Source organism: Pollachius pollachius, assembly GCF_949987615.1.
Source record: "Pollachius pollachius genome assembly, chromosome: 6".
Lineage (NCBI taxonomy): Eukaryota > Metazoa > Chordata > Actinopteri > Gadiformes > Gadidae > Pollachius > Pollachius pollachius.
The window spans coordinates 19,876,335-19,904,260 of record NC_136939.1 but is presented as its reverse complement, the minus strand read 5'-3'; the positions used below and the strand labels follow the sequence as shown (position 1 = coordinate 19,904,260).

The following is a 27,926-nucleotide window of genomic DNA, read 5'->3' as shown; positions in this document are numbered from 1 at the left end:
TGGGCTCTACAACCAGCAATGGCTGGTTGATGCAGCAGGCCAGCCGGGTTGGTGTTGGAGCCAGGAGGGCGGCGTGGAGGAACAGCGCCGCGAAAAATAATTTGGAGAACGGAAGAAAAGGCAAAGTTACTAGACTGTGTACATTCTTTTTGTCAAAGAGTGAGAAACTCCTCATCCCATGGTTACAACCCAATAGTTTAGCGTGTTATTGTATGTGTGTGTGTAGTGTTTCATATAGTGTTTAGCATTGTCATCGACATGGTACCTCTCTTTGCTGTCTGCGGTCACCATGTAATAATGTTACTCTTTTTTAATACATGTGAATTCACTCTCGGTTTCCAGTTACGTATTCATTCAACATTATGTATTCCTTTTGCTTTTATACTACCCAAATTACTAAAAACCACTGCTAGTGCCATGCCATATATTTGTACTTTTATTTTATTCTATATCAACATATTTTTGAACATGTACTGCAGTTCAGTTGCAGCAGAGTGTCTAAAAGGAATGGTGTCCGTAGACAGGCTTTGGAAGCAGTCATGGACCTATAAAGAAAAGGACAGCGGATTAAAACATGGCGCCCATTCAATCCTATAAAAACTGCTCATTGGCGCAGGAAGACATTAAGGAGAGAATTGCTTCTGCATCATGGGCCCTAGTGCATGACCTTCCGGATATAGAAATATTGTTGTTCTCTAGCATTGCCAGCATTGTAGCATCATAAGCGAGATGTCTGAGCAAGCATTGTTTACCGACCATGGAAGTATAAGTTACTAACCCCCCCCCCCCCATGATTCTCTACATCTGATCTTTAAAATGACTCTCCTCCTGCCATCTGGGCAAAAGATATAATTTAACAATTATTATTATTTAACAATTATTAATTATATTATTATTTTAGATTAGTTTGTCCATTTTTGACCTGAGGAAAAACACCTTGTATTTAAATGTTCATTTTTGTATTTTAAAACAAAAATCATAATTACCACTTGTTTTAAAATATCTTTTTCTGTTTCTGAAACGAGAATCAAATGATCAAATATACCAGTCTACAAATCCCTCGGCAACTTTAAGTGATAAGAAGTCACCACAAGTGCCTAAAAACCATCAACGTCATTCATTCACACTGTAGTGGCCTGGACGTTTTTCCCAGAATCAGTATGAGGTGGCGAGAGGAGGGGATATAGCCATGACATGTTCATACAGGCAACCAGCCAGGCCAAACTCAAACGTTTTCTTTGTGAAATGGGAGGTTCAAGCTGACAAAGACAATGATCTATGGGTACGTTTATTTTTTTGGATTGCTCTAAAAACTGATTGTACAATGACATGCCTGGGAAGAATGAAAGCCAATGCTATTGTTAGCTACTCATTAACCTCTTCTACATTTTATAATGACTTACATTTTTCTTTGGATTCATTAAATGTGTGTATGAATAGATATTTCAATGGGTTGGGCTTTTTCCTGACAACAGATATACAATATTCAAAAGGGCAAAACCTAAATAGGTTTTTGCCGGTGACTTGTCATAAGAACTTCAGTGCCCAGTCTGACTCTGTGTTCTGTGAATCTTAGAATGAAAAACTTGAAACGGTAAACGTTGTATAACATCATTAACCAATTGTAGCTCTTTTGTCTTGGACAGCAACACCCTGAATGGAGAAAGGAAGTTGTAAACATACCTGGTTTGTTTGTGTCCCTTAGAGGCCATTGGCCACCTGGTTTTCAAACAATCAGACAGACATCGCTCCAAACTTCAAAGGCAGAGCTCAAATGTCTGTTGACCACGTCGCATGACAGAGCACACTCAAGCTAGAGAAAGTAATGATGCAGGACAGTCGCACCTTTGAGTGCAGTGTCACTATCCAAGGAGACGACGAGGGAATAACAGCAGCCACTACTTCCCTATTGGTCCTAGGTGAGAAAACATAAAAACACAGAACTGCTGTCTTCAATTGTTCTCAAGATCTCTGAAGCCACATCCAGGGAATCCAAAAATCCAATTTCATTGTATACATTAATTTTGCATTCAGACATTTGTCATTTAACAGTGAGATTCTTGGTTGGGATTGGAGATTTGAATTGTTCATTTCCATTGTGTTTGGTTCCATCCAGTCCTGGCTGTGGAATCCAAGGCAATGCTGAATACTGGAACAATATCAGCCTCAGCTGTATGTCTGAAGAGGGCTCCCCTAGTCCCACTTTTAAATGGAAAAGCTACAGTGTCCTAAATGCTCCCAGACCATTCCCATCCCGGGCCACTGAAAGTAGGCCTTTCCTCCACATACATTGCAATATTCCACTTGATGTCCAGAGTATTTGAATCTCAGTTGGAAATTGGGCACGAAAGGCTTGTGTTGTGTCAACAGTGATGCACCCCTGGGTTTTAGGTCTGTACCACAAACAATCAAGTTGGTCATGACAGCTGCAACCTCACCCTATCGGTGCTTCCCAGTGAGTGCAAAACGTAACTTGATGGATTAGTATTATGAGTATCATGATAAAAACTGGGTGTCAGTGGCGATACCATTCTGATACATGAGAACGATTACATATTATCATGAAAGGTGTCATCGAAGAGTCAAAATGGAACATTTTGAGATGACCACTTTAATGTTTATGTCTTTCTTTAACCACTACCAAGGTTGGGGCAACTGCAGGCATCATTGGAGGGGTCCTAGCAGGTAGTATAGTAGCTAGTATCGTCATCCTCAGCATTGTTATCTGCTGTTGCTGTTGTAAGAAGTGCTGTTGCTGTTGTTGCTGTTGCTGTTGTAGGAAGGACAAGTGCTGTTGCTGTTGTAAGAAGGACAAGCATGTTAAAGCGTTTGAAGAGAGAAGTGTTCTTTATCAGGGCAAACACAACGACAGCCGAGTTTGGACAACCGTTTTGGAAGATGAACAACTCAGTTATAATGGGGATGAAGAAAATGGCTATGATCACAGCTGTGATCATCCTGACCGCGGGATAGCCCAGACCGCTACCCGTATTATTTTCTTTATTCTTCTGACATTAGCTGCTGTAACCTTCCTCCAGTTAAGTAAAACAGTTTGCTAACTATTAATTGCCCATTTGTATTTTATTTTAGATGGAAATCAAATATATCAAATTCAATAAATATTTTCAAAAACTGACTTTGATATTATCTGTGGTATATTGTTTAAATGTTAAAAATCTGTTTGTTTCACATGAATGTTAAACATTCAGACACACGCATGCACACACACACACACACACACACACACACACACACACACACACACACTAACAAACACAACATGGTTGACTCCCCTTGTGTTCTTCATTGTACAAGGTTCAGTATTTTGTCTGGCCTTAATACATTGTGGACACCCACTTGTTGTTCACCATTGCTTGTCCATTTCATACCATTGCGTACCCATTTCCTAATGTCTTTTGGATCCAGTGTATAATTTATATGCTGCACGTAATGAAATATAGATCAAAAACGGCCAGATTAGACCAGGAATTGAACTGAATGCTTAAAATCAATTATTAATAAATATGAATTAGATTTTATAAGAAAAAAAATTGACAGGGAACTGTTTTAAGGTGGATATAATTAAAGAGCAAGGGTGGGGGAACGCGTTAGTGTACTTCAGATCCTGGGCACAGAGCACAGAGACTGGCTGGGAGTCAAACCCCCATGGAACAGTTGGCCCTGCTGAGTACCCCACCCTGGACCCAAATCCTTTCACTCCTTATCTTTCATAATAGATTCAATTCCAACCCATGCAGCATGAAGCATGAGATGGTTCTGATACTTAATTTCTGCTTCTTAATTCCTTGGCTGTTATCTTAAGCTTGTATTCAAATTGAAAACAGTCCTTTGATATTCAGTGAGATAGTTTCTAATGAAGTCATCATTCATAAACCCCATTTTTAACAAAAGATGCGTCTTCTACAAAACCATCATGAGTAATCTCATATTTCAAAGTCAGCTGAAAATGGTTTCAGCAAGTCATGTTTACAACGCAATGAAATGCGAGGGAAAGATAAATAGTTATCAAGTCCCAATTTTCTTACATTTTTCTACATTGCCATGAGCCTAGTTGCATTTCAAGAAGTAAATTATTGTATTCCTCAATCTCATGTGGCGTAGCAAATAGGAAGACACTCAATGGATGAAAGATCTTATGATGTCACCTGTAGTCATTTGTATATTATACTTGCATTATATGTCTTTCCCATTCTGCAACCATTGCACTGTGGAACAAGGGGTCCCTCTTCGGTCTTCCTTCGCAAGGTTTTTCCGTTGGATTAAGGGAGTTTTTCCTTGTCCTTTAGAGAGCCCTAAAGGTTAGGGGTGTTGTTGTAGGAGGACTTTCAAGCCCTTTGAGACTGTAACTGTAAGTTAGGGATCTACAAATAAAGGTGGCTTGACCTGTGTGTTCCTCCAATAATCTCAGAATAAGCCACTCTACTGCTTCCGTGGTGTTGAGAAATTCACTCTGATGCTTGTCTGTGCGTGGGAAACGCATGACAATCGGATAGTGTATGTTTTTCACTACCTGGCTCGAGGTATGATCCCCAATGTGCAAGGCCTACCTGTCGGCATCCGGGATTCAGATCCTTACCTTCCAGCTCCGACTGCTTTCTGTATTCACTATCAGTCAATTTCTATAGAATTTTCTGACACAATTGTAGTAAATATGAATAGTTAGATTGCTAAAAGCACAAAGGCTTTTCCTAGGGAACCCACTAAACCACTGGCTAATAGAGAGACATTTCATAAGTTCATAAATAACACTACGATTTATCGCAGAGCTGTGTAATTTCATTGATCGTTATATTATTTCCTTCCCATCGCTGCTTTGACATTGAGAAGAGAATTCCCTTGAATAATAGTGAGAAATATTTTCTTCGCAATACAAAAGTGTGGGGTTATTCTGCAAGGATGAGGCATGAGTTGAATTCCAAATATATCAATTATAGTTAGTAATAAACTGGAGAGTTAAATTAGAGGCCATTTTCTTACAGAAATGACAATGTTTCATTTGAAAGCAATAAAGAAGGCATTAACACACTAGGAGAATAACCATTCTCGTTGAATCTATCACGGCCGTCCTTCATTTTCTGCATTCAAATACATTCACGACAGTGACTGGATGTGAGGGAGTAAGATAATAAAGAGGTGAGTTAGGTAGAAAGAAAGCATGTGAATCTGGATGACACAACCGTGCTGTTTTTAAAACATGGCCAGGTTAATTCCCTTAGTCAAAGAGTTAGCGAAGAGAAAGGCCTTTATATGTCCTCTGTTCAGCTATTACAAATAGGGTAGCTCTGCCCTCACTCACTTCTTTACATTTAGTTTTTAATTAGTCATATTATTTAATAGATAGTTATTAAAAAGATCTCAAACTGAATTGAAAGTTTAGTTATGAAAGCATATACCAAAAATAACTGCTTTTGGCATTTAATGCAACCTCCTTGAAAGCCTGTTCAAAATAGCCTATTAAAAAAGCAGCAATGTCACACCAAAACTTGAAGAAACACTCCAACACAAGTGTTTACAAAGTATATAATCAAGTGTATTGTCCTTTTGAACCATGATCTGTACACATATTAAGATCCATTTCACAGGAACACTATACAATAGCAATGAATAAGGAATGAAATAACTTCTGAGCACTGAGACGCCCATGTTAAATGGCACTTTCATGAAAAAAACTAAACAGAACAGAACAGAATGAATAGGTCACAGATCAAACTGAAGACATAATTCATCATCAGACAGTGGAGTTTAAGCATAAGACCTGTTTGGAAACATTAGCTAATGGCACAAAAAAAATGGCTGCTTGTAAACAAACAAAAAACAGTTGTTGAGTGTCTCACCCGCACCATCTTGAACCCGCCATGAGAATAGGAACCGAAGTGTCTGCAGCTGTCAGAGTGTGGTGTGCTTCTCTTCTGGATTTCAGTAAAAGGCAATCAAAAAGTAATGTGCTGAAAGGGGTGGCGACAAGATACACACCAAAATATTAGAGAAATATCAATACGTTTCACAAACTTCATTATTCATCTCACACAATTGTCTTTTTCGTAAAAAACAAAAAACATGTTTGGCTGCTTTACAAGGAATATCAATGTCTCAACGATATGTTTTACATTAAATGTGTGCTTTAGCTTTATCCCGGGACAATTTTTTTCAAGAAGGAAAAAAAAAAAGTTAAGAGACTCTCGCATTTCTCCAGCGTACGCGGAGGACGTCGCATTTGCGTCTCGTAAATACGTGGAGAAAAAATAAACGGGGAAAGCTCTCGGTTTAGGATTTTGTTCATCACCATAAAGATCCCGCGGTGCTTCGGACTGCAGAGTTTCAACACTGACAACGGTATAGGGACAGAACATTTAGTCACACACAAGAGTCTTTTTAAGTGTCCTGTATTGTCTATAAAAAGGCCCTCACTTGTCACGTTAGTCTGTCTACTCCGGGTATGTACATCCACAGGTTGCGGCGCAGACCTGCCACTCGCGTCCGGGGGCGGTGGACGATATTACGGGGAAGCCAGGTTAATGAGGGAAAATTTGACTGTAATGCGGTGGAAAATAAAATGGATGACTTTGGTTATGACTCATCCGGATATACAGTTCATTGGAGTACGTGGAACACTTTTTAGAACCTATTTTTTTTAAGTCTGTCATTTTCAGCAGGAAACCGATATATATCATGCTTTAAATATGATATGGCGCTGGCAACTGAAAACCAATGACCATCAGAGACTTTTAAATTCAAACCGTATATCCACGTACGGGCTCAGGAGCTTAGGTCAGCATCGATTCGGCTTCCCCACTAATCTACCAAATATTACCCAGTAACTAGCTTGCACTCCCCGCAAACCACACACCACATCTTTTCTTCGGAGAGGGCGTAGGAAAGTATAAAAAAGAAAAGTCCAAACAGACCGACATGTAGAGCTGTACCCTGCATGTGCCTTACCTAACCGTATCCCTGCTATGTACAAAGCCAAAATGGACGCACACTCTAACTCAGTAATTACATCGAGAAACAAAAGGACAGTAGATGAACGGCGCTGGCAGAATGAGAGAGCGGAGGTCAGCACAGAGAGTGGGTCCCATGGCCTATTCTTTTCTAAGACAAGCGTCCCGAACCGCGGAGTTCAGCGGGTCGCGTTGTGTTCCAACGTAACTCGTAACAGAACCGTCGCGTCATTGCTCTCAACCTCCATCTCTACGTCTTTGTGACCTTTTCTGAAAACTGACGGGGCAGGAAGGGGCGGGGGGGCGGGGTGGGGTGTGTGTGTGTGTGTGTGTGTGTGTGTGTGTGTGTGGGGGGGGGGGGATATGAAAACGTCCATCCATCCTCAGTGTCCGTCCACGTCTCTTCGTCCTCCCTCCGTCCTCTCCCTCACACGTAGTACTCCTTGTCCTTGTTCTTCTTGCCCTTGGCGGCCGCCTTGGTCCCCGGCCCCGCCGGCACCGGCCCCATGGCCGTGCCGTCCGCCTTGTCCTTGCGGGGCCCCCCGGAGCCCTCCAGGCCGCTGCTGTTGACGTAGCTGTGGCCCTGGTCCCCCTGGTAGGAGCCCTCGTCTCGGTTGCGGTACTTGTACATGGCGTAGAGCAGGATGAGGATGCAGAGCGCGGCGGCGGCCACGATGCCCACCACCATGCCCGTGGTGCTGCTGGACTCCCTGATCACCTCCACCGCCCCGGGCCGGCCCTTCTCCTCGTCCGGCCCCGTCGGCGCGGCTGTGGGCACATGGGGAAAATTGGGGGGGTAGGTTAGTCCGGGGGTGTTTCTGGAGGAGGGGGGCGCGGGCGGCAGGAGCACCTGGTCTCGGGTGTTCATTTTGCCCGCGGGGATGTGGTGCTGTGGCTGGTCGGGGTGGGTGGTGGGAGCACGGGGAGGGTGGTGGGGGCGGGGTTTCTTGCCGGCTCCGCCCTCGCCGCCGGCGCCGGCGGCGGGAGGGGGCGGCAGGACGGTCCTGTCGGTGACCAGCGGGGAGTTGTTGGCGTTGCCGTAGAAGTCCTCGTCGTCCGACTCGGTCATCTCGCCGGAGCCGAAGGCCGACACCTCCACGGGGTCACCGCAGTCCTCCTGGTCGGGGGGGCAGGAGGAGGGGCGGGGGGGCACCATCAGGGACTCTCTGGTGGTGTCGAGCGGGGACAGCAGGGTGGGGGGAGGGGGGATGGCAGGGAAGCGGGTGGCGATGGAGGGCGGCTCGAGGGAGTCCAAAGTTATTATGGGCAACACTAGTTCACCTCCTAGGAAGGAAGCACAGCAGACGACGGGACGGCCGTTAGAGACATGAGCTCCACCCCTAGCAACCACTAGGCTCCTCCCCCATCAGACGGCCGCATGCTGATGCTCCCAGAGACGGCTGGGGCAGATGCTAGCGTTTAGGGTGGGTTTAACGTCTCCGGTCTGATCCAAACCCGCCTCATACATTTTGAATGCCAACTCATTAAATCATCACAACATTTGGTCTGCCTTGACTGTGTTGGCTTTGATGTATGACACGAAATGTGTGGGAGCTATAATAGCGGTAATTATTATTTAAGCGTAAGAATGAAAAAAGGTAAATAAATGACTGCGTTGTATTCGATCAATATGGCACATCAACAACGACATCTGCCAAATGAACGATGATCTGTAAGAGGACTCTAACAAATATGCTAGCATATTTAAGATATGATCTCCTTTGATATATTCTTATTGTAGTTTTGATAGATTTGTCTAGGGACCTTATTTAATGATTGACCAAATGCAATTCATTCTTCCAATTAAGATTTATTTGTTAATAAACTGAATTCAGTCAAAAGTTCCCAAAGGAACTATAGGCTATTTTATGTTTAGAAAAACCCCAGTAAACAGGGTTAAACATAGTTTATGTTATATTATGTTGCACAAACAAAACCATAAGTACATGAGATCCTATAATCTGACACAAATGTATGTACATGCGTTCATACACAATATGACATGAGCCCGGTGCCATTGAAATTTACACTGCAGCATAGAAATCAAATAAAACCTATGGTTAATCCACATAAAGCTCCCATTGTGCCTAACTAAACCAGGAGTAGAGTGTAATGCCAGTGGGCCCAGACCCACCTGTTCCGGGCTCACACTCCTCCAGATCCTCGTCGTCACTGGGGCACTCCGCGGATGCCACCAGGATGTCGTCTGAGTTCTGGGGCTGCAGACAAGAGACAGGAAGTCAATCTCAATCCAATCACTAAAACAGAGCCACCTTATCTCGGGATTTGCAACACAAGATAAAAAAATTTTTAGTGCTGTCACACCTGAATTTCTTCTTCCGCAACCTGGGAACAAGTGTTATCCTATCTTAAATTGCAATAATGATAAACATGTGAGAGACTATGCTATATTTGGAAAGAATAACACATTATTCTTTTATCAATATGCTTTACAAAGTTTCCATTGCAATATGTCATCTCTAACTAATGGACACCTGAGAATATGTGACGTTATGTAAAATGGTAAAATGGAGGTCACTTTAAAGGTTGAGTGGCCATTAAAAAAAATAATATTCGTCTTCTATAAAGACTTTAACTTATATTTATATTTGACCAGTGGAGTTGGTAAGGTGATGGTCAATAAAACTACTAAAACTATAAAAACACATTTCTCATTGTTGGAAACAATTGGGATAATTTCTGAAAAACAATTGGGTACAGAACTCAACAAACTATATAATCTTGTCATTGTCATTTTATAGATGCTTTAATGTGGAATTGGAACATCATGTACCTTTAAGTCAGCACAAAACTGAATTCATGACTTGATTTTACAGCAATATGTTTTTGCAACTGCGGTTAGAAATGGTGCAAATGGTGTGTAGGTGATGCTATTTGTATTCAGTCAGTGACTGTATGCATAATAAGACCAAGAACAAGATGCCAAATCCTTGTTGCTTAAAAACATTTAGGAGGGCTTAATTCAGACCATATTGTCAACATTTGACAGTCCTAATCCCATTTAAGGGCAAAGAGAGAACATTAAGAATAATTTCTCATTACATCAAGGTTTAACCTACGCATTCCTCGAGCGAAAACTAATAACCGCTTCCAATATTACACACACGAGTCTCACACGCCTTTACACACATCCTTTTTGGAATGCATTGTTTGGTTCTGTAATTTGCCTCTTTAACACCTAAATCCCCACCGCCCTCCTGTCGTTAGCGTACGTCATGAAGGACCAAGTGTGTGTGGGGGGGGGAGGGGGGGGAACGACCATCCCGGCTACGCCCCTCCCGGCTACGCCACTCCCGGCTACGAGCCTCCCGGCTGCGACCTCCACCCGAGGTACCTTAGAGATGCTCTCCCGCAGGCTGGGCGAGCGCTGGCGCCGGGTGGTGGTGGTGGCCATGGTGGTGGTGGTTTCCATGATGGTGGTGGACATGTCGGACACGGCCACCGGCGTCACGGCCGTGGTGTCGGCGGTGACGGCCGACAGCGAGTCGCCCACCAGCCGCAGGTTCCCCTCCGCCTGCACGCTGGGGTCGCTCTCCGCCGCCAGCTTCAGCACCTGCAGCCCGTTGTAGTACAGGCCCGAGATCTGGCCCTGGAACGGGCGGCCCTTGTCGTTGCCCCCGATCTTGATGGCCGCCTGGCTGTTGAAGATGGTCAGCTGCCGCCCTGTGTCCAGAACAGAGAGAGAGAGGGAGAGGGAGGGCCAGAGAGAGAGAGAGAGAGAGACAGAGCGGGGTCGGTGGAGCGGGGTGGAGGTAGGCGGAGAAGGAAGGGAATCGTATTTGATCGTAGGCATGGAGGCGCAAAGAGGAGTCCACTCGGCGGAGCTTGTCTGGGTTTATGGTTATTTCTAGTTATGGTTATTGAGAGTGTATATTCTACTTAGATGGTTAGGTGGGTTAAATGTGTGCACTGCTTGGATCAGTTCGGAAAGAGTTGGTTGTTTTAGAAAGTCTGCGTTTCCAGGTTGCTTTATTTAGGCTCCTATTTACACATGTGATGCGGCTGTGAAAGTGATTTCAACTTCACGGCTATTTTTCTCTGCAGCGAAAAAACCCCACAAACACACACAGATGTTTTCTCCAGCCAAATGAAATATCTCAACTCCAAAACAGACGGTGCGAGACGGAAGGCGGGGAGGGAGTGGATTTAAAAGGACAGGTTTGCATGCAGCAGAAAAAGCCTCCTACATACTGTAAGTCATGTATCACGGAGTGATAGGAGCTGGAGTTAGGGGGTTTCGGAAAATGATGCGTTTAAACCGAATTTAAAATAAGGCTACTTGGCAGAGCAGTGTTAGCCAGCCTTTAACGGAAATGTAAGGGTACATAATTAGAAGCAGAAACTAATTACACACAATAATTAGACATGGGACAGGGGTAGGAGGGTTAGTCGAAGGTTATGTGGGTTTAGAACAATTGTGTCTATCTGTAAGTTAGAGTTAGCTATTAGTATAAGAAGAGATGCAGTATACCAAGAGACAGAAGGAGGACAAAGGGGACTCATCATAAACATCCCAACACATTGGCTTTTACTGACTCACTGATGGAATAGCGTTGCTCAATTTAAAATAACATTAACATTAAAATACCCCATCTGAATTGCCAATAATAGCCCAAATAAGCCATATTGTACCGTAATCTATTTATCATGTCATCCTCCTTTTCTTTTGGCACTGCATCTCTCCGAGGGAACAGGTTAATTAGGCGATTAATTAAAGGATTAATTCATTCTGTTTATTTTGGATATTGTTTCTTTTTTTCTTTTTTCTTTTACCTTTATCGAGTAGCCACTCGTCAACTACCCGACCGAGTCGGTATGGGATTCTTTGCCTAGCAATAGCCAGTCGCTCATTATCAAAGTTTCCTTGGAAGAATTTGGAGAGACAGATTAAAGGTTAAAGTCTGCAGGTTGAAACATCACAAGGTTAGCAAACAACGTTATCCATAACAGGTTTAAACAAGTTGTCAATTTTAACCCCCCAATAAATACGGGTTAAAACAAACTTGTAGATTATACGTAATTGTATCTAGTTATTGGAAGGTAACATTTTAACCATGGTTAAACTAGTTAGGTGAATATTTAGGCTGTTTTTTTATAAGTTACTATCCTAGTTAGTATCTATTTAGCTTTTTCGTATTTTAGCAGTGTTTCAGTCTCAATGAAAAGTCATGAAAATCATCATCAGCAACAGATTAAACACATTCATTTAGATGTAGAACAGGACATCAACATCAAAAACATCAGCTTCTGTATATACAGTGTTACAAAAGAGAGAGTTCAATCCTTGCATTGGTATGTCAAAATATAGACAGAAAAAAAGACAAAAAAAGATTTAACTGATGTGTAGTCTGCTCTCACATATTTCACATAATAGTCAAGCATGGATATAACCATATAAATAAATCATGTTGCTATGAGCACGGTTTCTATGTGGAGCACGATGGTCAAGATGGGGTATATACTGGTTGCTATGGGGTAAAAGAAAGGCCACTATAGGGGAACCAGACGTTTCTTCAAGGGGTAACACCATGGTTTCTACGGTGTTACAGAATGGTTGCTATGTGGTAACGGAAGGGTTGATATTGGGTGCATAATGGTTTCTTTAACTCAGGAAAAGGTCAAATGTCCTAAGAGATTAGTAAAGAATAATCATAGGGCATACATACATACATACTCCAACGAGTCTGTTTACGCGGGAGTGGGTTGACAAATAATAAACCTTTTCACCTTTACAAAGCACCGCACAGTTGTTCCTTTGGGAACAAAGTAACCAATGTTATCACTGTGCAGCCTCTGTTTGTCAGTCGCTTCACAACAGGCTTTTCCGGCTCACTCGGAGCAGGGCCGGCTGAAAAGCCCACTCTGCAGGAAACCATAATGTAGCAGAGCAATGTGCCCAGATTGACCTTCATGTCCCTTTTCTCTCCGACAATGTCCCCCGAGATCATGTTCTCTACCGCCGCATTCTACCGTCTCCGTCTGAAACCGACGGCCGCACGCCGAATCTCATCGCCTACAGAGATTGTGCTTGAAAATGCTGTAAACGCCATCGAAAACACTACGTTTTCCTGGAAACTGTCGTGAGATAATACAAAGAAAGGGGCCGCATCGACTGGGTGGTGCTTAGAGGAGAGAACAAAAGAAACTCACCGGCTTGCAACTCTGTCACAAAATGAATGCTGCCAACGAATCTCTTTCTCTGCCTGAATTTCGTTTGACAATGCGTTGACCTATATTCCCCGGTATTGTTCAACTGTATCGTTTGACATTTGTTTTCTGCTCAAAGGAAACCAGATGCATCAGACTGTGTGATTGCTGTTGAATAAGACTCCCTCTCTCTCGCTCTTACCTGGCGGGTAGCGCTCGATGACGGGCTGGTTGTCCACCTGGAGCGTGGCGTTGCCACCGCTACGGGTGAAGCGCACCACGTGGTACTTGCCGTCGTTAACGACGACCGCAGGCTCGTCGATGGTGATGTCGTCCGTGCCCACGTTGAAGATGACGCCGATCTTCCCCTGGTCCTGCACCGACCAGAAATGACAATTAATCACCAAATTGGTTTGGAAAGCACTTCGGAACATAAGGATTTTCAGATGCTTTCTAAGCTTAAGAGGCACAATTAAACCCGTGATTTAAAACACTCCAAATAACCAGTAAGAGTACAAAACAATCAATAAGCCACTCTTCATATTGCACTTTGTTTCTTAACTGGGTGTAAATTGTAAGTTGTTATGCATTTTAATTTGAGCCCGTCTGTCAAAACAAGTCCTCTATTTTGCTGTTGACGGACAATAAGGTTGTCTAAGCAAATTAAAAGATGCGACACGGTTCAAAGAAGAAGACAACAGGCGGTCGTTAAGTAGAACGTCACAACGTGAACAATGTGAACTCGACAATGTGAAGTTCTGCCATTGAATCATTGGAGCAAGTGCTTTAATCGACAGCCACTCGCAGTCCACCATGAAGACATTCAGGAGCAGGTGTGGAGAGCAAGGGGGCAGTGGGGCGACCTACACACGAACAGCACCACTACACTTACCAACCCCCCTCTGTATTGACTAGTATAGGCTAGGACATCCGAGGTGGGGGGCAGACCTGCTGCTGCAGGACGGCAGCGCTGACAGCGGAGAGAGAGTGTGTGTGTGTGTGTGTGTGTGTGTGTGTGTGTGTGTGTGTGTGAACCAAGAACATATCCTGGGTGACACGAGCATGATGTTAAGTTGTCTCCAAGGAGGGCTGCACCCTCTCTCTGCCCGGCCCGCTGAGGTTTGGTTGAGGCGGATGCGCCGTGACACCGTCCTGCTGCTTCCCTTTTGGCGACGTCAGGCTTTTCCCTCCTGCCGGTCTCTTTCCTTCCAGAGGTCACTTCCAGCGGCCGGCCAGGAGCTTGTGCGGACACCGCGGTGCCTCCGCACAAGGTTTCTGCTAGGCACCGGCACAATGGCGCACGATGGCACACAATGGTGGGGCGGAGCGGGTAGGAGATCTAATTATACCCGCCACGCACCGCGGGGACCAGGGTATGGTGCAGCGTGTTCAGGTGAGGGCCCGGCGTACGTGTGAGGGCCGCTCCGTGTGCGATATGCAGTGGAATGGCCCAAGGTTGTCCTCCGAATCTCAGGGAATGCTATCAATGTTTCAAGGACGGGTGTCGTCGTTATGCTACCATAATGATCGTTATCCTTATCTTATATTTATCATTATTAGTGTATTGGAATACACATTACAGCAGGAGAGACCGCAGATCCTTAGGAGTCAATTAACCAGGTTGAATGTTTGTCGGCTGCTGAATCACCGACCGTGCTGGATGTCTAATGTGAGATAAAGGTGGATATACTGGTGCTCTTGGAGCCCCACTGGAAAGGTATGCCACATGCTAACAAGTCGAGCCACTAAAAGGGGTAATTGACCTTCACAGCACAATCTCTCCGTCGAGACACGCCGTCTGTGATTGGCTGCCCGCGTTCTCCTGTTTACACTCGTACGCCACTCACTCACAATGGCTGGCGTTTAAATGGAAGGAAAACATCTTTATACCTCTGCGTCGCTGTTATCGTGACAGCAGGCTGCGTAAAACCTTTCTCTCCGAGCTGTCCCCTGAAGCCCACTCACAGTGTGTGTAACGTAGGTGTAAGAAAGCAATGGCTTCGCTTTTCGTGACAGGAACCACAAGTGTGTCTTGCTCACGGGAAGGATTATTCACGGAAAACGAAATTCACGGGAATAAACGTGTCGCTGCTATTTTGAGAATTTATCAGCGATTTGATTTGATTTATTCTTCAGCAGAGCTTTGACTAACGTACTGTTGACACAGGCTAATCATCTATTTAACTCCTTTAGGCTGAAAAGGGAGCGCACAAATTCATTCACTTGTTTTTAATGAATAAAGTTATAGACCTGATCCAATTTGACTCATAGCAGGAGGCAAGGGTGACCACCGACTACAAACCAATAAATTGTTCTAATTGGATCCCCGGTGATCCAATCACAATCCCTCTAAGCGCTTGTCCCTGCTCTTCATTTCCTGGATCCCTTTGGAAGCATACTTCACATTAACTACGGGAAGACACGCTCTGAATATCTATATATATGGTTTTTCCTCAACTGTCTTTACAAATAACCTTTTCACCACATTCATTCACGTCGCCGCAGTTTATTTTCTCTCGGCGATATATCATAAGACACAAATGTATTCTCCCAGCGAAGCGTGGCGAGTGCTCGTCCCTGGAGGGAGCGGGCCGGCTCGCACTGAGGCAGGAGACCGTAGCCGCCCAGACATCCCTTCCAGTCTGATATCCGTTTGAATAAAGAACTGCTCTTATTTTGCTGACCTCTATCTAATGACTAATGTATTACATGTGGATTCATATACCCCCTGCCCACCCCATCCCCCCAGCTTTCAAAGCGGCACTTTCTCCTCCTGCTCAGAGAGCCTTTGATTCCCGTGGTGGTTATTTTTAGTGTCTGAGTTAACTTGGCGTTCTCCTATCTATCCGTGCCTTCTCATCTTCGTCTTATATCTCTCTCCATATATCTCTGGCTGTCTCTTTAGGTCCGCTCAAAGGGCGGCTTTACCCTTCGACAAACAGTACTACGCTGTACTTTGCTACAATATACTACGTAACGGTACTAAACCATACGACATACTACACTACAATACTTGACTCATTACAACTCTAGAACAAGTTATATGATACTTTACAATACTAATGACTGGAAACGTATGAACACATTTACATTGAGGGCATTTATCAGACGCTTTTAGCCAAAGCGACTCACAATAAGTACATTTGTCGGAAGAAGGTGAAAGTGCCAAGGACTAACAATGAGCACCTAATATACACTGCATGTGCATACATTTACATCTGAAACCCAGAGTCCTGCAGTGCTCTCCTCCTGGTCATGTAAGGGGGCGAGAGAGGCCTGGTGGGCAGTGCTTTGTAGTGCTGGAGCACCTGTGTTTACCATTGCAGAGCATGAATACAGAAGCCTTCATTAGGACTACAGAGGGCCTCCGCCGCCACACTCCATTACTGCTGCAGCCGGCCTTCCTGTACGCTTTCAGTTAGAAAATATATACCTGCGCCCCCCTGCCTACACACAGACAAAGCACGCAGGCACACACACACACACACCCCTGAGTGACTATACCAGGCATGCATCACATTCATCCTTTAGAATGAGTTTACTTTTTAGAGCTATTATTAGTTAGTGTGCGTGTGTATGTGAGGGTGTGCATATGTGTGAGTGCGTATGTGAAAGAGTGTGCGTGTGTGTGTGTGTGTGTGTAAAAGAGTGCATATATACGGGAGTGTGTGTATGTGTGTGTGTGTGTGTGTGTATCTGGTGTGTATGCGTGAGAAGGTGCCCATATAAGTGTGTGTGTGTGTGTGTGTCTGTGTGTGTTTGTGTGTATGTGTGTGTGTATTTGTTCTCCACAGGAACAACAGACTCCTGCTGCTGAATTTTGGAGATTCAGCATAATCCTCCTTCCTCCTCCTCGTCTTCCTCGTCATGCTAATCTGATTTTATATGGCTGACCCATTTATACACACCCTGCCAAACACAGCCTGGATCCGCCTTGCTACAAGGACATGCATCTCCGTCTATTGCGGAAAAGAGATTCAGCACAAACAACAGCCAAGCCCCCAAATTGCTACCGCTAATCATTTGAATTACATGAGGGCTCACAACAGCTCCACCACAGAGCATGGGGGGGGATCAGTGGGTGTGGACGGTGATGTACAGCGGTTGTTGCAGTACTCTACCGTCAGTAAGTCTGTCAGTACCGGGCTCCGGCCAGCAGATGTTGCCTGTTGGCCTGACGGTTCTCTATTGAGCGGCGAACCCTTAATGAAGGGTCGTATTGTTTTATTCGGTGGCAGGTGTTCAGGGTTTTACGGGCTGGTTTACAGGGGAGGCCATTAGACGGCAGGGTTGAAACGTTTGGATGCTATCGCTCTGGATGTACAAGCCTGGATGTCCTCTGATTCCTGAGTGGTCTGTTGTTCTTTCATGGTTTTATGTGTATTCATTATTTTCTTTTTTGTTTTGTTTTTCCATCGCAGGCCTATGATGAACCCATTGCACATATGGCATATTGCATTCAAACCAACACATATAGTGTCATTGTAGATTAATTTAAGTAGCGACATACACACCCACCCACAGTGGAGCATAAATACCTTCCTAATTGAGCTCTCTCACAGTATTATAAGACAATTGTAATATGTTGATCTTGGAATACACAAGTATGAGCTCAGTCATATGTTTGTGACAACCACTACAACAGAAATGCTGTCTTTTAAGAACCATCAACCATGCTAGTTTTGGCAGCTTTAATAACTTCCATATCCTCAGGGTGTTTCTGAAAGATTGAGCCGAATCTGAAAATTAGAAACTGAATCTTTCTACTCAGCCTCTCTGACTACAAACTCTATGCCGCTCTCTACTGAACACCGATATGTGGGGCAACAGTGGTCTCACCACAGTGAATTGGGGCAGACTACCTCACAGATGAATGTGGGCAGGGGGGGGAGGCTGATTCACCCAAATTACCAGGAACAAGGGAGTTTGGTTCTGACAGGTGCAACCTTTGAAGTAGTGCAAAACCCGATGACAGGTGTGTCTAATTATAATTATGTAGGTCCGCTGTGATTGGCCTATCAGGAACCTTTGACTTGGTATTCCCATCAATAACGTCTACCTGATGTTTACACTTACGTTTATATGACAGTGTTTATAGATTATTTTCTATATTTCTTTCTTTAATTTTCATTCTTTATTCATATTTTTATAAATCTCTTTTTCATTTCAATTTGTCTTTTAGTTTCTGCTGACAACATCCTAATTTCCAATGTAGTTTATTAAATACTCCCCATATTGCAACAGGTCTTATTTTCAGTATACAGCTCACTGTTGGTTTCTATTGGCTGCCGTTTAATGCGTGTGTCCTGTTGGTGTTCGTGGGTTCTGTTGGTTTCTATTGGCTGCTGTTTAATGCGTGTGTCCTGTTGCCGTTCGCTCCTTTTGACATTTGTACCATTTTGAACTTTTCGTCATTATGGATAAGGGGTTCATGAGTGGCGGGGCGTTTTTCACACAAGACACACGGTTTGAAAAGGACAGAAAGGCTCTGTCTTTAATAATGATGCAGTTTAATGATGATAAAGCCCTCATACCTTCTGGAAAGGTCACCGCGTCAATACCCTGAAGCTCACTCAATCACCCTCAGCCCCCTTCCTCACCATCTTTCAAATTACTCCTCACAACAACAACTTTACCATTTCAGAATATAGAGAAGAGGGCAGAAACAACCCTTGTATTGTTTTCATTTGGAGACAAACGCAGCCATTATCTTACCATGTAACACGGTTTTAACCTTCATTTCCATATTTGTTGTTTCTATAATGCAATTCGAACTGTGATTGAAAATTTGAATTCTATATTCAAATTTGTATTCCAGATTAAATTGTAAATTTGAATTACATTTCCATATTACAATTAAACCAATTTGAATTCCAATAGCTAACATAAGCTAACAGAAACAGACCGGAGCCTTCTACCTCCTCGCCGCTCGCCAGTCCGTACGTCACTGCTTTACAAACAGATGTTGTTTTAATTATTACAGCAGTCACAGCCATTTGACAGACATCCCTTCTGGTCGTCACCGCGCGCCACACATCTGTCCCGGGGCCATGCACGCCGGTGGGGAGGCTGATTTCCCCAGAGGAGAGGCAGGGTGGAGGAGGCAGCTGTGGAGGAATCGACCCCTGGTACCACCACAAGCTTGTTTCTCTCCAGGATTATCACCCGAGCGCAACACAAGTCTATTTACTTGTAAGCTGTCCTTTATATTTACAACAATACTGGCAGGCGGCTGTTTGTTCTTTTTTTTTCTTTTGACTCCGTGAACTCGAAGCTGAAATGCTGTTGATTAGCTAATCATGTTGTCTATGGCGGCTGTGGGGCTTATTTAGCGGTGTTTACTGGAGATAGTTTGAGAGGACAGCACTGTACTCGGCTGATTAATAAAATGAAGGCAGACTATTTATTCATCGTAACGATATAATCGCTAGTGGTATTGGTCGAAGTAGAAGTAGTGATGTAGGTAATAGTAGAACTAGTATAAGGTCTAGTACTAGTTATAGTGTGTATCCACAGAGTGTACTATATTTGGTTGTAGGCCTATAACTTGTAGGCCTATCCATATCTGAAAATGCAAGACTTCTTTTTTTCAAGACTTTTTTGGGGATAATTCCCTTTTAGTTAATCAAAACAAGGACAAGAAAATATGAGTTATTTAACAATGAACCATCCCATTTGTCAGTTTTCTAATATGTGTACTGTTTCATACTCATGTTGCAGAAAAATAATAATAATAATAAATAATTGTATCATGTGAAGCTGATCTTTTTAGAAGGTTCTAGAAGGGTCTTACTAAATGAAGCTGAGAGGAAATGTTTTTAGAAGGTTCCAGAAGAGTCTTACTAAATGAGTTGATAGGAAGTGTCTTAAGAAAGTTCTAGAAGATTCTTACTATATGAAGCTGAGAGGAAGTGCCCTAAGAAGGTTCTACAAGAGTCTTACTTTATGAAGCTGAGAGGAAGTGCCCTAAGAAGGTTCTAGAAGAGTCTTACTTTATGAAGCTGAGAGGAAGTGTCTTCAGAAGGTTCCAGAAGAGTCTTACTTTATGAAGCTGACAGGAAGTCTTAAGAAGGTTCTAGAAGAGTCTTACTTTATGAAGCTGACAGGAAGTCTTAAGAAGGTTCTAGAAGAGTCTTACTATATGAAGCTGGAGGAAGTCTCCTAGCCCGTGGGTGCTCTCCACACGGACCAAGATGGCGTCCTTCTGCAGCGTGCTGAAGCCCACGGCCAGGCGGTCGGCACGCGTGCTCGGTCGCTCGTTGGGAGCCCAGGTGTAGGTGATGAGGGCGCCTCCTTTACCAAAGATATACGTGGTACCAGCTACAGAGGAGAAAGATGGAGGAGGAAGCAGAAACATTAGACGTATGGCAACTAGTTTGGGCTGCATCCAAGGCGGCATGGGTGTGGTTCATTTTTTCTAGGTTTGTTGTTGCATGTGTCTTCTAATCTTAAATCAATAATTTGTAATAGAGCTACGGTTGGGGTCACGTGCTGAGGAGGCAGAACGTATTGTTTCATCATTAATGTGTGCGCAGCATCACTCTCATCATTGATTCACCTCCAAAGATATCCAGAATGTAATGGCTACAGATATAATGATGATATCTATAAACCATTGCTGAAGAACTACAAAGTGAACATACTGTTCGCTGTGAAAAACTATACTGCACCATCAAGGATTTCCCAAAACATCTCTCTCATCTTATCTCAATCCAATTTTAAAGGCTAATAATAATCAAGCAATAATATTTTATATAATATGTTTTTCCTCACATTGACCTCATTCTTATTTAAGAGAGATAAAGAAATGTAGTTTATGCCGTAGAAATAATTTACGTTGCAAGAGAGAGGGAAAGAAGCGAGGGAAAGAGAGAGAGGTCGGAGAGAGACAGAGAGAGAGAGAGAGAGAGAGAGAGAGAGAGAGAGAGAGAGAGAGAGAGAGAGAGGGATTTACATGTTTTGCACGAGAGAGACAGTGAGCTGGTTTGTTTACTAGCTTTAAATAAGCTTTTGGAAGAGCGGTTTACTAACAGAGATTACAGCAGTCGTTAATGACAGTTGGGGCGTGGCGGGATTAGAGACATTAAAGTAATCTTAAAGGCAGGGCTAGCTATAGAATACCCAATGAGCTGCACAAGCATACAAAAAAAAGGCGTGCACAAGGCCTATCAAGCCACTGGATGATGGGCCCGATTTTTCCTTGCAGTATAGGCCTATGACTCATTTTTGTATTTCATTACAACTCATTCAGTAGATGCTGTTGTCACTGAAAATGTTTTGCAGTGAACCCAGACACAGGTCCCTAATGACCAGGTAGGGGGTTACTCAAGACACCCTACAGCTAGACTGCAGACAATGGGGATTGAACCCAGAACCTTCTGACGCTTGACAACCCAGCTTCTATTTATAATACAACCTAAACCTAAAAACTAATACAGTCTAAAACACCTGTGTTGTGCTGATATTTCCTTCTTTTGTCCTGTACCCTCCTGTTTGGCGGATGATTCACCGGGGCCATCTCGCCTCGAGACAAACGCGGCGGGCGTGCTGTTGGCAGGAGAGGCGGGCCTCCTCGCTGCCGCCCGTGTAGGATGTGTTCTCAGGTATTTCCAACGCACGGCGTTAATTTGACTGCCGGTAATCGACCTCTGGGAATAGCTTCATTAGCGTCTGCCGTTAATTAATAGGCAGGTGTTGCGTTGTTCCCCACTGTGATGCCGCAGTAACGACCACTCCCTCCCTCTGCCCGACTGCGTTGGAACGGCGCTATTTGCAGGTACTTACGACCCGATGGCTGTAACCGCTTCAACATGTAGGAGTACGAGGAATGGCTGGAGGGGCGGGGGGGGGGACTCTGAAGGAGGCCCTCCAGAGCCACGCTATCGGCCCGCCGCGCCCTGAGGACAAATGTCCCGTCGGATTAGCCTCGGGCTCTTTGAGGAGATTGCGAGTAGATGAGTTCACTTATTATCTTATAATGAATAGGAGCGCTTTGAATTACGGCGAGGTGCGCGTTACGTAATATCAGTAAACACGCTATGGTGCATAGGCTACGGACAGAGTTGGCAGAAACCTCAAAAGATACTTTGGTTTGCTGGAAAAGAGAATTCAAATATAAATACAGAAAGGAGGAAAAAAAGCATATTTATGGTTAATCAGAGAGCTACCGACCACAGGAGGAGGGGCGACGCTCACGGGATAATGAGCATCAACTCCACTCACACAACACGTTTACTGCGCCGTGGTGCGAGCAGAGGTCCCTAGAAAGAGTCGAGGGAAACCGGAGACCTCACATGAAGGCAATACAACGTCTGCAGGCCGTGGGATGCAGCATGAAATACAGAGCAGCAGTGGTAAGATCCTGGCGATAACAAAGACAGTATGGCTTCTGTATTCTGTATTAGTCACAGGCACATAACACAGGGCACCATTACGCTGGTGCATCTCGCTCACACGTATATATACGCCAACCTCCTCACCCTTATTTGCATCACATTAATTAATCATTAGGTGATGAATCTGCCAGATGTACAATCACACGGTGCTCCACTCTCTCTCTCGCTCTAATTCTCTGAACTGATCTCTCGTCTCTCACATTCACTATGTGCCTGTGTCGGTGTGTGATTCTCTCTCTCTCTCTCTCTCTCTCTCTCTCTCTCTCTCTCTCTCTCTCTCTCTCTCTCTCTCTCTCTCTCTCTCTCTCTCTCTCTCTCTCTCTCTCTCTCGCCCACTCTAAAATACATATGGGGGGGGGGGATAAGTAGAGAGAGGGGCTGGGATGAGGAGGCAGGGGTCACCGATGGTCATTAAATGCATGTATGTTATTGTATGGCTAGCTACGCTGCACTTAAGAGCTTGATTACAGTAAAGGCGTACATCACTGCCCTTGCACCCAGGGTATTAACTCAGCTGTTAAACAAGAACTGTCATGTGGCTGGTACAGGGTTATTGGGGTCACATTAAACAAACAGTATGTTATTAGCGTATCTGTTTAGCTACTGTGGCCGATTGACCCCCACATGCACCATGCATTAATAACAATATGTTTCTCATCATTAGCTTGTATGGATGCCTTTGTATAGTATTCACGCCGAATTGTGGAAAACAACAGATACATTGGCTGCATAGATTAGACCGGGGTTGCATTGTGTTGATTATGTATACAAGCGGCCGAGATGCACTTGTTTTGGGATTAGGTACATTTTGCAGAGTGAGCTCGTAGCCATGGTTCTTTGTGAGTCATGATATTAAGATGGAAAGTTTTTGATTAATTGCAAGAAGAAAAGGAAATTATATTGCTGATTTATACTCCAACAGCTCTTTCAAACGCAGGTTACTTTCTCTCAGCTCAGTGGATATTTAAACAGGTCTAAATCATTCACCGCCAAATTTACTTCTTCAACTTTTGTTTAACTCTCCACCAGACCCCCTCAGATCTCCCGAGAAACTCTTTCCCAGAACGCCCCCATTTCACTGAATATCTTTTCTCAACATATTACATACTTTTGTTACTGGGTGACAGTTTTGATGATGTTCAATTGAGCTGCGTGTTGCTTGGGAGCTAATTAAATACAATTAACCACTGTTGCAAAAAAAAAAGAAGCATTGCAGCTATTTCACCCCATTCTCATGTTTGTGAATACAACAGCCGAGATAAAAGTGTAGATAAAATTGAGCTTAAGCATCTGCTTAATGACGAAATGTAAATTAACACATACAACTGCAGGGCTTTCCTGTGGCAAATAACGTTTGCTTTCAGTCAAGTCTCCATTTAATGTCTGTGTGTGCGTGCGATTGTGCATGTGTGGATCTATTTGTTTGTCTATGCATGTCAATTTGTGTTCATCGACCTGTGTGTGTCTATTTGTGTGTGTGTGTGTGTGTCCGGGTGGGTATGTGTGTGTGTGTGTGTCTGTGTCTATGTGTGTGTGTGTGCGTGAGTATCTGTGTCAGGGTGTGAACCAGCACAGTGTGTCTTTGAGTTAGACAGATAGCCCCCCGTCTCTGCCATCTTGGAGGTCAATGTAATACACGACCCTGAGATTTTCCCCCGTCTACGCCGAAAAACCTGCTGTGGCCAGAGCAATCTTTGTTTTCCTTCTTTTTCATAGCCTAGAGACAGCATCTGGCCGTCGTCAAACGCCACGCGTCTATTTATTCACATGACCTAGGATGGCCGCGCCGGCCGCTGTGCCCCTATTGGTCAAGGCCGTCTTTTTTATTCAGACCGCAAGTATTCTGGAGCACTGGAGGAGGAGGCAGCAGCAGCAGCTGTGAATCAAAGACGTCTCTGTGGATAATTTCCCACATTTTACAGACATGGCGCCTGGAGAATAATTTAGAGCGGTGTGTCTAACGCGGTTGGCACTCAGGGGAGCCGGACAAGGGGGTTAGTGAGGTGGGTTAGCGAAAGCGACACTGCACCCAGAGGAGAGAGAGGCTGGTGTGGGCGCTAACATGGCTAGCTCTGCACTGGGCTGACAAAGCGCTTCTGCTGCGCGGCCGGAAAATAACAGAACACGGAAATATTGATCGGTAAACGCATTAGGAGAAACACAACGGGACATATAGAAAGGTTACTTAAGAGGTGAAACCCGGTGAAAGAATTGAGTTAAGCGGGCATTTTTGAAACCGTTGAGATCACCAGAGGAAATTGAATCACGTATGCATCTTTCGGAGACCTTATGTGTAATTTATGAACCGGATGCATGTCTGATGAGGATACTTGGAGGATATCTTGGAGTTTAAAAGGGTAACTGTATTTTCCAATATATGAGAATACCGTTTCATCCGTGTCTGCAACATGTCTGCCTTGCTATTTCCCCGTATAAATTGTCCCATTAATGGCAATTTTCCAAATTTGACCAATGGAGAACGCAAACCCCGGAACCCATGATGTCAATGGTCCAACTTCACCATAGTTTCTCTCTGCTGAATAGAGATGATGTTACAAACCCCCTTTATTTCACAACAAGCATATGAAGCTCATCTGAGGGAGTGTTCTTGTGAGGGAGCATACTCCTTTGCAGGTGAGTAAACTTCCGCCTACAAATTTCAAAAGAGCGACATGAGCAGACCTAAATGTTTGAGAAAAAACTGACACATTGGGTTCCAAGAGGTGCAAGTGCTTGGGGGCGTTGCCAATGTTGTAAAAACCCACGTTACACATTTGCTCAAGATAAGAAGTGCAGCCAATAGAAAACTTTATAATTTTTTGTAAAAAACACGGTTCATGAGACCCAAACAGAAATGTTTTCTACCAAAAATAAGTCATTTTTGGGTTTGCCTAGCCTTTTATATCCACGATTAAGACAATAAGTACCTAATCAGAGAACATGTTGACTTAAAACTAAATCTGTTATTTTATAAAAGCCAACATTTTCGTAGCCCAGGGTGACCTAACATGGTTAACTTTCCTCACATCTCCCACTGAATCTATGAGATAACCGTTAATGTTTACATGGTCGATAACCATTGACGTTTACATGCTGGATAGCTGCTGATGTTTATGGTTGACGGTGGTTGGGATCAATGCTAAAGCCTTTGACTAAACAGACGCAATCCTTTGAGAGGGGAGGCATATTTTATTTGTATTCTACCTTGCACGATTAAAATGTTCAACATTGGAAGTACACCGTTAACCAGCACTGAACACATTGTGTGGCCGTGCTTGGGTGCTGACATTAAATAACACACCTATTACGTCCATAGCAAGCAGCCGGTGGGCCTGAAGTCTTTACAGGCAGTTAAAATGAGACATCAGGGCTCTCTGCATTGTGTGGATCCGGTAACAGTGTCCTGTACAACGGGGGTGTAAGACACTGCAGTAGTGTAGGTGACCTATAAATAGTCTTATAGCCCAACGGCCCAAGTCTTTGTCTACAGCACACATACAAATGCACAAACGCACACACACACACACACACACACACACACACAAACACGCCCACACATACATACGTGCATATACATACAGACACAGACACACACACACACAAGCACATCCATGCACACACCTCCACGCACATGCATTCACGAAGGCATTCACACAAATACATATATGTATGCGTGTTAAGACACACACACATATACACACGCGAACACACACACAAATACACACCCATATACACGTTTGTTGATGCATGTGCTCGGCACATGCATCAACGAACGCACAAACACACACACACACACACCCACAAACCCATATGTATGAGTGTTCAGACACACACACACACACACACACACAAACCCATATGCATGAGTGTTCAGACACACACACACACACACACACACACACACACACACACACACAAACCCATATGCATGAGTGTTGACACACACACACACACACACACACACACACACACACACACACACACACAAACCCATATGTACGAGTGTTCAGACACACACACACACACACACACAAATGCTTACTCTTAAAGACATACCTCCATACCTGAGCAGAATTTGGTCACATATCTTTGTTTCCAACTAAGAGGGTTTAGCACGATGAAACAATCTTGCATTATGAGATACAGGGCAAGGTGACGTACATTATGTGGATTTAAATGTAGAATTCAAGCGCACAATGGATTTTTTACCCTGCGCTATGGACTCTGAGCAAAGTACAGCTGCACAACTGTTCCAATAGCAGCAGTAGAATGTGATTGAAAAATGATCACTGGAAGCTTTGAAGCTGAGCTGGCGCTCCTGCGTTGGTTTGATCAGAAACAAGGGCGGGGGGGGGGTAAGTGGGTGGTGGTGAAAGGGACGGGGGGGTGTGACCGGACAGGTCCCTCTACGGTACGGCGGCAGGTGTAATTTATCACCTTTTAGACCCATTACAAGCGTGCGAGAAGCGTACAAGGGTGAGATAAAGACCCTGGAAAACCATTGAAGCCTTTTCTCAGCGGAGATAAAGGTGAACCGAGGCAGGAAGCGGTACACCCGATTAAAAAGGCAATCAATTCACGGCCTGACACCGAGTGTGTGTAGTTTTAATTTCCTTTCAGGAGATACGTCCTTCTCAGCGCTTCCCTAAGCGCCCGGGCTGAGGCGCTGAGCGACGTGTCGACCGACGCCTGGTGGAAGTGAGGACGACAGAGAGGCGCTGGGTGTTACGTAAGAGAGAGAGCGATGGGTCCCATGATGTCTCCTCTGTGAAGGCGTGTAAAAGAGCCAACATCTGTTCAAATTGCATGTGTCATACAGGGTGGGATATCACATGTGTCAGATAGTCACAGTGTTAGAGATGGAGGGGATCCAGAAAAGGATATGATTATTTAAAAGGATGTGAAATGGATATGATCACGGAAGACGTGCCATATTTAAGACTATAGGTAAGGAAATATAATGTATATGAATCATAACACACTTATGGCTTCCTAGCTGGCAGCTAATCACGCCATTTATTTAACCCCCCGTCCACAAGGAAAAAGAAACTCTAGACACACCTTGACTTCTGCTACGAGAACCACTGGAATAACCCATCACTGAGTATACTACTAGTAGCTCCACCAGTCAGTGGTTCCTTAAGAAGCTCCCCCAATACCCATCAGGGGCCACATTTAGACCTTTAGCACTGGGGGCACTAGGGGCCCTTTGAGGACTACATGTACACCTTAGCACTGGGGACACTGGGGGCCCTTTGAGGACTACATGTACACCTTAGCACCGGGGACACTGGGGGGCCCTTTGAGGACTACATGTACACCTTAGCACTGGGGACACTGGGGGGCCCTTTGAGGACTACATGTACACCTTAGCACTGGGGACACTGGGGGCCCTTTGAGG

The 27,926-nt window shown here is 44.3% G+C and overlaps 2 protein-coding genes across 2 annotated transcripts in view; one reads left to right on the top strand and one right to left on the bottom strand.

Annotated features, from left to right (window-relative positions):
* Positions 1-757: 757 nt before the first annotated feature.
* On the top strand, positions 758-2,423 carry LOC307076929 (cell surface A33 antigen-like; the record flags this gene model as incomplete). Its single annotated transcript, XM_079738161.1, has 4 exons — positions 758-763; positions 1,802-1,919; positions 2,137-2,268; positions 2,392-2,423. The coding sequence occupies 4 exons, from the start codon at positions 758-760 to the stop codon at positions 2,421-2,423; spliced, it is 288 nt and encodes a 95-aa protein (XP_079594287.1).
* A 4,966-nt stretch (positions 2,424-7,389) lies between these two features.
* Positions 7,390-27,926, bottom strand: part of LOC307077372 (neurexin-2-like) — a gene marked incomplete at both ends in the record, with an annotated part of 85,003 nt that continues 64,466 nt past the window's right edge. Inside the window, 6 exons of the mRNA XM_079738776.1 lie at positions 7,390-8,246; positions 9,097-9,181; positions 10,318-10,646; positions 11,757-11,846; positions 13,333-13,504; positions 20,269-20,450. Of these exons, the coding sequence (XP_079594902.1) occupies positions 7,390-8,246; positions 9,097-9,181; positions 10,318-10,646; positions 11,757-11,846; positions 13,333-13,504; positions 20,269-20,450 (1,715 nt within the window). The remainder of the gene's footprint in view (positions 8,247-9,096; positions 9,182-10,317; positions 10,647-11,756; positions 11,847-13,332; positions 13,505-20,268; positions 20,451-27,926) is intronic.